Source organism: Protopterus annectens, chromosome 1.part2 (assembly GCF_019279795.1).
Source record: "Protopterus annectens isolate FY-2018-M chromosome 1.part2, PAN1.0, whole genome shotgun sequence".
NCBI classification, from domain to species: domain Eukaryota; kingdom Metazoa; phylum Chordata; order Ceratodontiformes; family Protopteridae; genus Protopterus; species Protopterus annectens.
In genome coordinates this window covers 720,247,826-720,262,389 of record NC_056727.1, presented here as the reverse complement: position 1 = coordinate 720,262,389, position 14,564 = coordinate 720,247,826, and the positions used below count along the sequence as shown (strand labels likewise).

Genomic DNA, 14,564 nt, shown 5'->3' with positions numbered 1-14,564 from the left:
AGAGATAGAAGCTGATCTACACAGCATTCTGTAAATGAGGACAGCCCTTGTCACACTGCAATGCCAGAAGGTGAACAGTCATCCATACCAAAAATAACAGTAGTATGGCACATAAATCGAGGGAAAACACACTCAACTCCCTCAGTCAAAAAGTGATGAGAGGTAACGAGCTTTGTCAAACAGATGTCTTTTGACTGCCAACCATATTTCTAAGGAAAATGCACAAAAGTTCTGTCACCGTTTACTGATGCCTCACAACTGGTAACTCAGTCAGTCCGTAGCGAAAGCCCCACTGTGACCTTTTTGTATCCTTGATTGATGTTAAATACAACAACTTCTCTTCCCTCATTACTCTAGTATGCTCTCAATCAGAAATGGTTCCAAAGACTCATTTAACATTCCTAATTTTCCCTTACTCTGGATTTCATCCAGAAATCCAAGAGGCACAAGTTCAACATCATTATCAGAGCCCTCTTTTGACCTAAACAAATGCAGTTTCTTCTGCTCAGACTTCATCATGTATTCCACTATATCTGAAGTCCTTTAGAAATTACAACTTTGTAGATAAATTTTAATATAAAAAAAAAACAGCGAAACCCAACACAGAAGTACCAAACCAAACAAAATATCGCTGTGTAATGTATCACGACTCAAGGATCCACTATGCACAGGCTGAATATTACAACACTTTAATGTAAAAAAAACCGCAATAAAATGAACCACACTAGTTAAAGTGTTATAATATTCACCCCGTGCGCAGCGGATCCTTGAGCCGTGACACATTACACACAGCGATATTTTGTTTGGTCTGGTAACTTTGTAGATAACTTACCATAATAGTACATGTTCAGGTAGATCACTGTTGTTGTATTAATTACTTCTCATGTTCAATCCCCAATGAGGTGTATGCCTGCTATTAACCATGCATGACCATGGTTGTATAAAAAGTACATACACCCCCTCCACCTTCAAAGCTTTCTTGTCCCCTAAGCACAGGAAACTCCCGGTTTGCAGTCCAATGTCTAATATCCCTAGGATAAGGTGGGAGCCCAACCCAACACATACTAGTCACATAAATCCGCCACACTCAAAGCAAAAGTCAAAACACTGCATCACTACTTCACTGTGATTTCATTAAAATATGTCAAAGTTACCTGGATAAACGTTCTAGCTTCTGCCGCCGACTAGTATAATAGCTCTGAATTAACTGGTAGTTGTAAAAAGGTCTAGACAGCTGCAGCACTTCATCTTCATCTACAAAATAAAAGCATGTCAATAATCACTTACACAAATAAGAAAAATGGAGAACAGAATCTTTAATATTACTAGGAATATTTAACAGCTATAACAATTGCTAGAATATTCTGTTGCAGCATTTTTCAATTTATAAATTTTAATTTCTGGTTAAATTCTGATGCTGTTATTCTAACGTTTTAATATTTCATTACATGTGAGCTTTATCAGCATAGGAATGAAGCTAATACACGACTGCTTTCCTGTACTACAGTGCAAATAAAGCCATAGCCTACAAGTTGGTGCACATCTTATGCCTTCCTTTTATCTTGACTTCACAGCTCAAAAGCTAAAAGGCCCCAAAAAATCACAGTGCAGCTCTGGGAAATATCTGCAAGAAAACCAGTCTGAAAACTACATCCACAAATATAGAAGTTATGTTCTTACCATAACGTTCCATGTTAGTTGTCTTCTTCTCGCCTTCTTTCTTGCTGGATGGGTTCGGAGCCGACCTCGGCTCCGACTCGGCCACTCAAAAAGCTCGAGAGTTGGTTCCACCGGCTCGAGGCTCCCCTTATATCCCACAATGCTAGGCGTGTATTACCTCAGATCTCGTTTGTAAGCTAGGCCCAGCCAATAATAAATCCAGAACTACTGGAAAAGGGAAAAACCACCTCTATAAAAGGAAGGAAGAAAGTGACCTGAAAACTGATGAAGGAATATATGCAAAGTATAGCATATACATATATACAATAGAGGTGGAAGAAAGAGAGGTCACAATCAAACTCCTCTAGGTCTGTCCAGGCTAGGGGAAGGAGGGTGGGGCCAAAGAAGCGAGAAGAAGACAACTAACATGGAACGTTATGGTAAGAACATAACTTCTATATGTTAAGTTGTCTATCTTGCCTTCATTCTTGCTGGATGGGACCGCCCCTAGCACCTTGTCCCGGTGGCCTATCGGAACAGACTCTTGAGAACAGTGGAACCAAAATTAGCTCTATGTCTAGAAGCTAGATCCAACTTATAATGAGAAATGAAAGTGTGAGGAGTAGCCCATGTAGCTGCTGCACAAATGGTATCAATAGGCAGCCTGTCTTGGAAAGCTAAAGAGGTAGCCAAAGCTCTAGTCGAATGAGCCTTAGGTTTATTAGGCAAGATTTGGTGTCTAATTTCATACACAAAGGAAATCAAGGATGTTAGCCATCTGGAGAGTGATACCTTAGAAACTGCAAGGCCCTCTCTACCTTCTGCATAAGAAACAAACAACTGGTCAGTTTTTCTGATCTGTTTGGTCCTGTCCAAATAATATCTCAACTGACGATGAACATCTAGCCAATGCAATTTTTGTTCAGACCTGTTAGAAAAGTTAGGAAAAAACACAGGGAGGTCTATGTCTTGATTTAGATTTGCCACAGAGGCTACTTTAGGTAAGAAGGATGGATTGGTCCGCAAGGATACCCTATCCTTATGAAACAACAGATAGGGTGGTCGACTGCTGAGTGCATGAAGTTCTGAGACCCTTCTAGCTGAAGTAATGGCTACCAGAAAGAGAGTCTTCCAGGATAGCAATTTTATTGAACAAGAAGCTGCAGGTTCAAAAGGGGGAAGAATTAAAGATGTGAGAACTAAATTAAGGTCCCAAGAAGGAGGAGGAGTTCTTATCGGAGGCTTAAGGAGAAAAACTCCCTTCAAGAACGCTTTGCAAAGCTTGTGGGACATGATGGCAGAATCTGAGATGCCCACATGAAAGTTAGATATAGCTGCCAATTGAACTTTAAGAGTAGAAGGAGATGAACCTGCATGAAAAAGTTCAGCTAGAAAATCTAGAACTGTTTGGATGGGAGCAGTGAAAGGATCCAAGTCCCTTCCTTGAGCCCAATAGGCGAAACGTTTCCATTTGCTCAGATAAATCTTTCGAGTAGAAGATTTATGGGAAGCTATCAAAATATCTCGAACAGTGTGAGATATTTCAGGAAGCCTGGCTAAGGTTGGAACTGGAGGAACCAAGCAGTGAGGTTCAGAGAGGGGAGGGAGCGATGTAACTGACCCGACTGATGGATCAAGAGATCTGGAACTAGGTCCAGATGCCAAGGTTGCTCCAACAGAAATTGATGTAGAAAGGGGAACCAAACCTGTCGAGGCCAGTAAGGAGCAATGAGGATCAATGAGGCCTTCTGAGCGATAGCTTTCTGTATCACTTGAGAGATTAGTGGGAAGGGAGGAAATGCATACAGAAGTCCCCGGGGCCAAACTTGGACTAGAGCGTCTCTGCTGGGCTGGCCTGGTAACGGGAATAGGGTGAAATAATCTCTGCACTTGCTGTTTTGGGGAGTAGCAAAAAGGTCGCAGCAAGGCTGACCCCACTTGAGAAAAATCTTTTCCAAAATAGAATCTTTCAGAGACCACTCGTGAGGCATGAGGATAGCTCTGCTCAATTTGTCCGCAATAAGATTGGACTTCCCGGGGATGTGCGTTGCAATCAGAAACCGCTGAGAAGAAATCGCCCATTGCCACAGTCTGAGTGCTTCTCGACATAGGGGATAGGACCTGGTTCCGCCTTGTTTGTTGATATACCACACTACAGACATGTTGTCCGTCTGGATTGCTATCGTTCCCAAGGGAAGAGAGTCTTGAAGGGCTTGCAACGCTAAAAGCACTGCTCTCATCTCTAGAACATTTATATGCAAGTGGCGTTCATCTGGTTGCCATATGCCCTGGACTGTTCTGCCCTGATAATGCCCCCCCCACCCGATCAGGGAGGCGTCCGTTGTCAGAGTAGCAACCGGAGGGGGAGGAACAAAGGGTCTTCCCAGAGCTGGGGGGAAGACATCCACCAAAGAAGATGATTCTTGCATGTTTGCGTAATCATAATGGTGTGGGACATCGGAAGTTGTTGGTACGACCATTGTGTGAAGAGCATCCACTGAAGGATTCTCATGTGAAATCTGGCTAATAGAAGTAGAGGGATAGCAGCCGCCATAATCCCTAGTACTTTCAGAACTAATCTGACTTTGACTCTGTTGCTGTGGAAGAGAAGGGAGACCAGTTTGCGTATGTCTGCTATTCTTTGGTCTGTCAGTCTCGCAGACATGTTGACTGTCTAGATTTGCGCCTATGAAGGTAATAACACGACAAGGCGACAAAACAGACTTTTCGCAATTTATTGAGATACCTAACTTTTGACAAATGCGAAAGGTGTAGTCTCTGGCTATTAGAAGAAGATGCTTGGTAGGAGCTGTGAGGAGCCAGTCGTCTAAGTATGGAAACACCTGGAATCCTTGACGTCTCAGGTGAGAAGCTACCACTGCCATGCATTTGGTAAACACCCGGGCGGCAGTGGTGAGTCCAAAGGGCAGGGCTCTGAATTGAAAGTGACTGGTTCCCAGCCTGAAGCGGAGGAATCTCCTGGAGCGTCTGTTCATTTTTATATGATAGTACGCATCCTGGAGGTCTATAGAGCACATCCAGTTTTCCTTTCCCAATAGGGGTAGGATGGATTGTAGTGTGACCATCCGAAATCTCGTTTTCTTGACTGACTTGTTCAAGATACTGAGATCCAAAATGGGTCTCCAGTCCCCTGTTTTCTTTGGAATCAAAAAGAACTTGGAGTAGATTCCGGATCCTTGCTGGTCTGCTGGCACTGGCTGAATGGCTCTTTTTGCAAGCAACTTTGAAATTTCCAACGCTGCTTGATCCCTTTGAGCGGGTGGAACATCTGAAAGGGATTTTTTTGATTGATTTGGAATAAAAGACGGAATGGAATAGCCTTGAAATGATGGACTGTACCCACTTGTCTTGAGTTAGGGATCGCCAGGCTTTTGGGTACAGTGACAAACTTCCCCCGCCTGCCTCCGAAGGTGGACAGTCGGGCAACACCTCAGGGATGCTGGAAGGGCTTATCGGAAAAGTTTCTCGATTGCCCTGGTTCTGGACCCTGCCCCTAGGGCGGCGTCTACCATTATTGTTCCCTCCTCTGCCTCTGGAGGGGAACCGACTCTGTGCGTCAGGCAAAGTCCCTTGAGATTGTTTGCGGAACCACATTTTCCCACTTTTCTGGCCTTTGGGGTAAGGCCTAGAAGGAGTAGAAAAACGGACTCCGACGGCAGAAAGAGTTTTGCCATCCGTCTCTCACCTCGTCAAGGTTTCTTTCACTTGAGGACCAAAGAGGGATGATCCATCAAAAGTACAGTTTTGTACCTACCATAAATGTAGATGTTCGAGGATCCACATTGCTGCAGTCCTAACCATTGGGTAGTCCGCTGTCCAGTCGGCCCGAATACCAAAGTATATGGCTGACGTCGGTCAAGGCGCATTAGACTGACGTCAGGACGTCAGGGTACTAATGCGCATGACCGACGTCATATCCTCAGTCTTTTCTTGCCCCAGATGTCAGAAGACCCTAAAAAGACAAGGCCCAATCCAAAACACCAAAAGCCCTGCACCAAACTTATATACAATATATATATACACATGTACAATAATATATAGCAACTCACACCACCACCCCTAAACACAGAGGGAAGGCGGGAGGTAAATTGGACTGCAGCAATGTGGATCCTCGAACATCTACATTTATGGTAGGTACAAAACTGTACTATGTTCTTCATTCCACATTGCTGCAGTCCTAACCATTGGGTAGAATCCCAAAGCAGAGGTAAGGAGGCTGGCAAATCATAAGGAAGCAGGAGCTGTCAACATGCCTTGCAAAATAGCTGTGGCAAAACCAGCCCTAGATTTAGAGTAGAGAGGAAGGTGGTAATGCTTAGAGAAAGTATGCACTGAACTCCAAGTAGCTGCCTCCAAAATATCCTTAGTTGCCACCCCCTTAGAAATGCTGTTGAAGTGGCAGTAGCCCTAGTGGAATGAGGCCTAATCCCAGCTGGAATCTCCTTGCCATGATGGGAATAACAAAATGAAATGCAAAACCCAATCCACTTAGAAATAGTTTGCTTAGACACAGGCTTGCCCTGAGAACTCAAAGCAAAGAAACAAACAACTGCTGAGACTGCCTGAAATCCTTAGTCCTGCTTAAATAATAACGCAACTGCCTATGTACATCTAAAGTGTGCAAAATCTTTTCCCTTTATTTTGGGGATCTGCATAGAAAGTAGGCAAATGAATAGTTTGGTTTAAAGCCACACTAGAAACCACCTTAGGCATAAAGGAAGGATTAGTACGTAATGATACCCTATCCTTATGGAAAATCAGAAAGGGCTCTACTGCCATAAGGGCCTGCAACTCAGAAACCCTTCTTGCAGAAGTAATAGCCAACAAAAAGCAGTCTTCCATGACAAATATTTCAAATCAGCAGTACCGCAGGCTCAAAGGTTGTAGAGTAAGTTTTTCCATCACAAAATTGAGGTCCCAAGCAGGAGAAGGAGCTCTACGTGGGGGTCTTATATTCTTTGCCCCTCTGAGAAACTGCTTGAATAAAGGATGCGAAAACAATGGTGGGTCACAATCATAGTGAGCTGAAATTGCTGCAGCATGAATCTTAATGGAAGAGAAGGACAAACCTTTGTCCAATAACTCAGTAAGATATTGAAGAGCCACACTCAAATTAGGCTCAGAAATCTCCAAATTCTTTGCTGCACTCCAAAATAAAAATCTCTTCCATTTTTCTGCATACACTTTCCTTGTACTAGGTCTTCTAGCTTCCATAATCACATTTAAAACTTGTTGAGGAAGTTGAGACCGGCTGTCTCTCAAAACAGAATATGCCATGCTGTTAGATGAAGAGAGCGAAGCTTGACATTGAGCAGGTGGCCGTCTCTCTGAGACAACAGGTGTGGAATCAAGGGTAAAGGCCATGGAGGCTTCTTTACTAGACTCCTCAGTAATGGGTACCAGTGCTGTCGAGGCCAATCTGGAGCTATTAAAATCATCCTTGGCTTGTCTTGTCTGACCTTTAGAAGCACCTTTGGAAGAAGAGGCAGAGGTGGAAACGCATACACATGAAGATTTTTCCAACTGAAAGAAAGAGCATCCACTTTCCAAGCTGTGTGATGTAACCTCTGTGCAAAACTTTGGCAGCTGGTGGTTTAGTGGAGAAGCGAACAGATCTATGTCTGGAGTTCCCCAGGACACTGTCAACCTTTGAAATACATGAAGATCCAGTTTCCACTCGTGGGGATCCATGATTTGTCTGCTTAACACATCTGCTAAGGAGTTCTGTGCTCGGCAGAAACCTTGCCTGAAGAGTTAGTTGCAAGCTGAGCGCAGTCTCCCATAAAATCATTGCTTGCCTGCACAATGGGTAAGAATGTGTTCCCCCTTGTTTGTTGATGTACCACATGACAGTTGTGTTGTCTGTTAGAATCAACACCTGCCCTGGAAGAAGTAACTCCTTGAAAGCCATGAATGCAAATTGGACTGCTAACATCTCCTTCATGTTGATATGTAGATGCTGTAGTCTGGCAGGCCACTTGTCTTGTATCCACTTTCCATTTAGATGAGCTCCCAAGCAATGTCTGAGGCATCTGTCGTTAGAATCTGACTCGCCTCTGGCCGGGTCACAGAGAGTCCCTTGTTTAGGTGACATTCCTGAGCCCACCACAAAAATTCCTTTTGAATGCAAGGTATTATTTGAATGACAGTGTCCAAATCCTGGCAGTGCTGTGTCCATACATTTTTGAGATACCATTGTAGCTTCCTCATATGCAGTTTGGCATTGGGAAGCACCAGAATACAAGATGCCATGAACCCTAAGGCTTGAAGGACTGTCCTTGCAGTCAGCCCGGACTGAAGAGATAGCTGATGGAAGTAACTGGAAAGATTCTTTTGTTTGTCCGGGGTTAAAAAGGCCATCTGGGCTGCTGTATTCAGTCTCACACCCAGAAAGCACATGTCTTGAGAGGGTACTAGACTGGACTTTATTTCGTTCACAGAATACCCTAGGCATATTAGCACTGCTATAACATATTCCAGATGCTGTAGAAGGTCTTCCTTTTCTTGAGCCAGAATCAGGCAGTCGTCCAAGTAAGGATAGATTTGAATTCCTTTTAGCCTGAAGTAAGCTATCACTGGAGCCAGAACCTTTGTGAATACTCTGGGCGCAGTAGATAAGCCAAAGGGCAATGCAGAGAACTGATAATGAGAATTTCCAGCTCGAAAACGCAGATACTTCCTGCAACACAGTCTTATAGGCACATGAAGGTAAGCTTCCTTGAGATCTAAAGTTACCATCCAATGATCTTTGCCCAGCAGAGGTAAAAGCTGTTGTAACGTCAACATCTTGAACTTGGGAATGTCCAGATAAGTGTTGAGGATAGATAAATCCAAAATTGGTCTCCACGTGTTCCCCTTCTTTGGTACTAGGAACAGGCGAGAATAAAATCCTAGGCCCTTTTCTGGAATAGGGACTGGCTGAATGGCCCCTATTTGGAGTAACAGAGAAATTTGCTTGTGAGCCTCTTCCCTTTGTGGAGGAGGAACGTCTGGCATGCCTTTGAAAGGGGGCAATGTGTGGAGATAAAACCTGTAACCGTGGTGAATGATATCCAACACCCATCTGTCTTGAGTGATTAAATCCCAATTTTCTTTGAAAAGAGACAGTCTTCCTCCCAAAGGAGCTACCAGACGAGAATCTACTGGCAGCTGAAAAGGCAGGTCATTGGGTCTGTTTACGAAAGGACTGACCCCTGCCCTCACCAGAAGTCTGAGCAGGTGAACCCCCTGTTCTAGGCCTAAAAGAACCTTGAGCTCTGCCCCTACCACGTCTAGACCTACCCCTAGACTGGGAATCAAAAGCAGGATACGTCCATCCCTTAGTAGGCCAATTTCTACTAAACTTAGGTGGCTGCACCTGCAAAAAATCTTTAACAGTTTGCATAGACTTAGCTTTGTCCTCCATTTTCTTTAAAACTGCTTCCACAGGCGAACCAAATAACACATCAGACTGTAAAGGAGCATCCAAAATCCTAGTCTTAACATGCTCTGCTAAATTCTGATCCCTCAACCAGGCATGCCTGCGAAGAACAGAACTAGTGGCAGCCACCCTCGAGGAGGCCTGCACAGCATCAAAACCACATTGCAAAGAATGCTTACCCACTTGTTCAGACACATGAACTAAATCCAGCAACTCTTTACACTCTATACCTTCCGCCAAAGCATCCACCTTAGATTTCAATTGTGAAAGGAGATAATTTTGATATTTTAGCATGTGAAACTGACAATTCAATGCTCTCATGGCTAGAGTGGAAGAAGTATACACTTTCTTTCCCCACCTATCCAAAGCCCTTGCCTCCTTATCAGTGGGAACAGGATTTTTAACCACAGAGGCCTTAATACCTTTAGGCCCCTGAGAAACAGTTTCTGGGTCCGCCCTAGGACTCTTAAACAAATACTTATGAGCTTCGGGCACCCTATAGTACCTATCAGGTTTAACAGGGCAGGAGGCAAAAGTCAGGGTTCAGGAAGCCTCTGCAAAAACATCTTCCACCACATTCAACACAGGAGGTATAGCTAAGGGCCTATGTTGGGGTAAAATAAGAATTCCCTAAGCCTTTTCCTGGAATCAGAGTAATCTTGGCCTTCCCATTTAAAGTGTTCCCTCATGGAATGCAGAGTCTCTGAAAATGAGAAATCCTCAGGGGGAGAAGCTGTAGGTGTGGAATCATCCACATCAGAATCAGAATAAGGAGGAAACTCCTGCAAGTCTTCCGCAGAAGACTCAAGCCTCTGAATACTGTTCCAAACTCTCAAACTCAGGTTCCACCCTAGGCCTCTTATCAGGAGGGGGCATAGAGCCTCTAATCATAGTAATTAAATCTTCTGCCATTTTAAGCATATGTTTCTTAGGCACAGAACCTGAAGTGCTAGGAGAAGCCCCCACTGAAGCTGAACTTGGCCTACCTCTCAAAGAAGTTTTGGAAACAGTAGGAGAAGCTCTAACTATCTTGGGAAGAGAGGGAAGAACAGTTACCTGAGAAGCCGCCTCAGCCTGGCCTACCTCCTGAGAGGGCACATCCTGTAACAGTAAAGTCTCTGCCTGAGACTCCAAAGAAACTCCTGGCAAAACCTCTGGCTCCACTGAGCCTTCTAAAGAACCGACGTCCGGGACTGCCGGTTCATCAACCCTAGGCTTTGCTGTTTAATCTTTGCGCTTTTTGGAGGCGGGCCGGAGCATCCGGCGGCATTTTGTAATTACAACGCTTCCCAAACACTAACCTGGCACAGTCTAACCTTCTCTTAATAGTGCGTTTGTTAAATCTAGCACAAGAGCGGCAACCAACAACGTCGTGCTCAGGCCCTAAACAAGGTATACACAGAGTATGGTAATCCCTATGAGGTATCTGCTTCCCACAAGAAATACAGTTATTCACTTTTCTGACATCCGGTTAAATACTGAGGCAAGAAAAACAAAATGTTCTAGCAACGGGTACTTAGCCAACTTTGATTCGGTCTGAAACTCCGACTTCGGAAATATTTCAGAACGCCAACCTGCACTCGCAAAACTGCTTCTGCATCGGACCATGCGGCAAAAAAGACTGAGGATATGGCGTCGGTCATGCGCGATTAGTACCCTGGCGTCCTGGCGTCAGTCTAATGCGCTTGACCGACGTCAGCCATATACTTTGGTATTCGGGCCGACTGGACAGCGGACTACCCAATGGTTAGGACTGCAGCAATGTGGAATGAAGAACATCGGGGAATTAGTGAAAGACGTTTTAAAGGGGTCCGCAAAATTGCATAGGCGCATCCAGGCATGCCGGCGTAAGGCCACACCTGTCCCTGCGGCTCTGCTCGCTCCATCAGCCGCATATGAGAGGAGGCGCATGGAGGAGTTAGCTATAGAATTTAGGGTAGCCAGCTGAGCGTTCATCTTATCCTGAAAACCCACAGCTGTAGGATCCTTTAACATCTCACTCGCTTCCTTGATCAAGTCTCTTTGAAGACGAGTGAAATGACAGAGGTAGTTCAGCGAACGATAGCAAAGGTCGCTGGCGAAAACATCCGTTCCGTACCTGTCCATAGACCTAGATTCCTTGTTAGGAGGATGGACAGGCACCGAAGGATCAGCTAGCTCCTTCTTAGTGGCGGCAGCTACCACCATAGCATCCACAGAAACTCCCTTAGTCAGAAATTGCTTATCTGCTGGTGCTGTGATAAACTTTGAAGGTCTCCTGGGGGTGGGGTCCACAGAGTCAGGAGCCGTCCAAGCCTTTAGCTACCACCTGCATGAGGGGTCAAGGGGACACCCAGGAGGTGGAAGGGCGAGAGCCAAACGCCTCAAGATACACAGATTCATCCTCCGAAGGGTTAAGGGCTGGCCAATTTCCCCTCTGGTTCAGGATCTCTAGAATGTCTGCAAAGGAGACATCTTCAGAAGGCAGGGGAACCCTCGGAATCCTCTAAATCCGTGTCAGAGGTGACAGACTCAGGTGAGTCTATGTGCTTCCTCTTGCACTTTTTCTTCCTAGGGGGCTCCCCTGCCAACTCAGGAGAGGCCTCGGAAGAGGATGAGATCCCCACAGGGGATTCTTGAGGAGCTGGCTCTCTGCGGTCTGGGATGAGGGAGTGAGCAGACATAACCTGAGGCACCGAAGAGGGAGGGACGGACGGAGCCGACTGTGGAGATGAACCGGGTTCCAACACACTCCGCATGACCTCGAAGGCACCCCTGTCAGGCAGAGCCAAAGGTCCCCACTCCGAAAAGCTGAAAACCTCCCTCGGCACCGACAGAAATTGGCTCCGAGGCCGATGTCGGAGCCGAACGCACCAGCGCCGAAGCACCGAGAGGAGGCGGGGTCGGACAAGGGTCCGATGCCACTCACCCCTCGGCCGCGAGGAAGTCGGCGCCGAGATTCTTCCAAGGAAGAAATCGGAGCCGACGGAACCGAAGACAATTGTATCGGTTCCGGCTACCACAGTCTCGGTTCAGCCCGGCTCCGAGCTCAAAGGAGTCGGAGGAGGAACATTTTGAGGATAGGGTTAAGCATCGACTGATGAGTCGGGCTCTGAAGCATTTGGGCCAGTGCCTCGGACTTAAGAAGTCGACTCACTACCCTCTGAAGGTCATGATCCGAAAGCCTCGATGATCTAGAGGTGAGATCTATGGCTCCGTTCAGACAGCAAGGGAGATGCTGGAGCCGAATGAACGGAGCCAAGGGGGTGACCTGGACCTCTTTCTAGATGTCGGTTCCGATGGTCTGATCGGAGCCGACTCAGGAATTTCCAATGCCTCGGCTCCAGCCGGAGCAGAGGGAACTACAGAAGTAGCAGTTCGAGTCTCATCGGCTCCAGCCGGGGCCGATGTCGTCAAGGCCGAGCCTTAGGCGTCGACTCAGTAGCTGGAGTCGAGGACCTAGGAGCCTTAGAGGGTTTACCCGGTAGCAGTAGGGGGACCCTCAGGCTTAAGCAAGCCCCTTAAGATGAGCTTGTTCTTTCTTTCCTGCAGGACTCTAGGGCTGAAGCCATGGCATACAGCACAAGAGTCCTGCAGGTGTAAAGGTCCCAGGCAGTAAACACAAGAAGTGTGACCGTCTGTCAGAGACATTTTCTGACAGCGAGTCACACTTGAAGCCTGAGACCTTCGAATCCTTAGACATTTCAAGGAACAAGTGTAATCACACACAAGCACAAACACACCGATTACACTAAACACTAATATAAAACTAACTTAACCAAAAAAATTTTGATAGATAGTTTAAAATTTATAACAGTCCCTACAGAAATCACACACACTCCAAGGGAATGGGAGGGCCCGAAGGCCTAAGGGAAGAACTATAAGTTCTTAAGGTAAAAAATTAAAGAAAACTAGATTAAAGGGATAAAAGACCTTTGAGGTAAGGGGAAACTGTATGGAAAACTAACTTAAAGGGTTTCTAAACAACTTTTTAAACTATTTCCTACACTAACCTGAAGCCGGTGAAGCAACACGTCTCGATAGCTGTAGCGGCAAACGAGATCTGAGGTAATACACGCCTAGCATTGTGGGATATAAGGGGAGCCTCGAGCCGGTGGAACCAACTCTTGAGCTTTTTGAGTGGCCGAGTCGGAGCCGAGGTCGGCTCCGAACCCATCCAGCAAGAATGAAGGCGAGATAGACAACTTAACATTCTATATTTCCTGATTACAAGAACAGATGAGAAGGTATACTGTGCTCAACTTCTGCATGTCATAGTAAAAGAAGAAATTTAAGTATAAAACACATGCAAATTCTGAGGAGGAAAGGAGGACAAAGCTGGGATGACACACAAGTTTCATGAGTTCTGTGAGCGGAGGAAAAAAATGCCATTTCAACTGACATCTAGGAAGGTCACCACTTCCAATGGTATGAAGTCCCTGAATACATGTTCAGGATGGCTCCTAGAAAGATCCTGAATGTTACAGGTATCAGGCTAGATTTGGGGAAGTTTAGAGAGCTGCAAATTTCAGCACTGGCACCTTTACCTACAGGCTTCCTCTTAGATAAGTCTGTTAACTGTTTCTTAGGCACGACTAGATAAGGATGCCCTTGGTCATTAGGAAAGCTACTACTTATGGGGCCATACATTTTGTTAACACTCTAGGAAAAATGGACAGCATAAACACCAAGGAAAACGAAAACGTCCTATGCCCTAAACCCAAGGAAACTCCCGTGCTTCCTGCATATAAAGCAATCAGATAGGAATCTCTTAAGTCCAGTGACTATAAAAACTTTTTTCACCAAAGGAGAGAAGGAACTGCATGGTAAGTATTCTGAACTTTGATACCCCTAAATGTACATTAAGTTTTGAAAGGTCTAAGATAGGCCTCCACAGACAATCTCAATGACCAGGAAGCATCTGGCGCAAGATCTCCTTCCTTTCTTCCTCAATGGGAACCTTTTCTGTGACTCTGTACTAAGAGGTAGTCGAGGAGGAGGTAAGGTCAACTACACCTGATCAGATGAGAAAGGAAACACCCCACAAAAGTAGGGAAGGTCTTGTAATCTATTCTCCAAACAGAACAGATTATGTTTAAGAACCATATATTAGAGGTAATCCAACCATGTTGCCTGCAGAATCAGTCAGTGGCCTAACAGGACTGGGGAGGGTTGGGGAGAGATTAGTCATGGTGGAGAGAAGGGAATGGAAAGGGGTTGGTACTCCTGGAAAACACACGACTTGTAGTACTGTGGAACTAGTCCCAGAAGGCTTCCTAGACTTGTCTTTTTTCTTAGGCTCTTCTTTGCCTGCCCTGCTAACTTTTGGTCTGACATCTGTAGAAGGGACAGAATGATGGAAACGATGATCAACAATCTTGCAGACAAACATTATAAAGCGTGTAGGTTCTGTGTTACACAGGCCAGCCTGGTTAATTGGAATGCTAATGATCTCATCTAATTTCTTAAGGTAACTCCGACAGCA

The 14,564-nt window shown here is 45.4% G+C and overlaps 1 protein-coding gene across 1 annotated transcript in view; it reads right to left on the bottom strand.

Moving 5' to 3' along the window:
- The window catches only part of AHCTF1 (AT-hook containing transcription factor 1), a 2,707,103-nt gene that overhangs the window by 1,230,947 nt on the left and 1,461,592 nt on the right, over positions 1-14,564 (bottom strand). Inside the window, exon 18 of the mRNA XM_044058692.1 lies at positions 1,155-1,254. Within this exon, the coding sequence (XP_043914627.1) occupies positions 1,155-1,254 (100 nt within the window). The remainder of the gene's footprint in view (positions 1-1,154; positions 1,255-14,564) is intronic.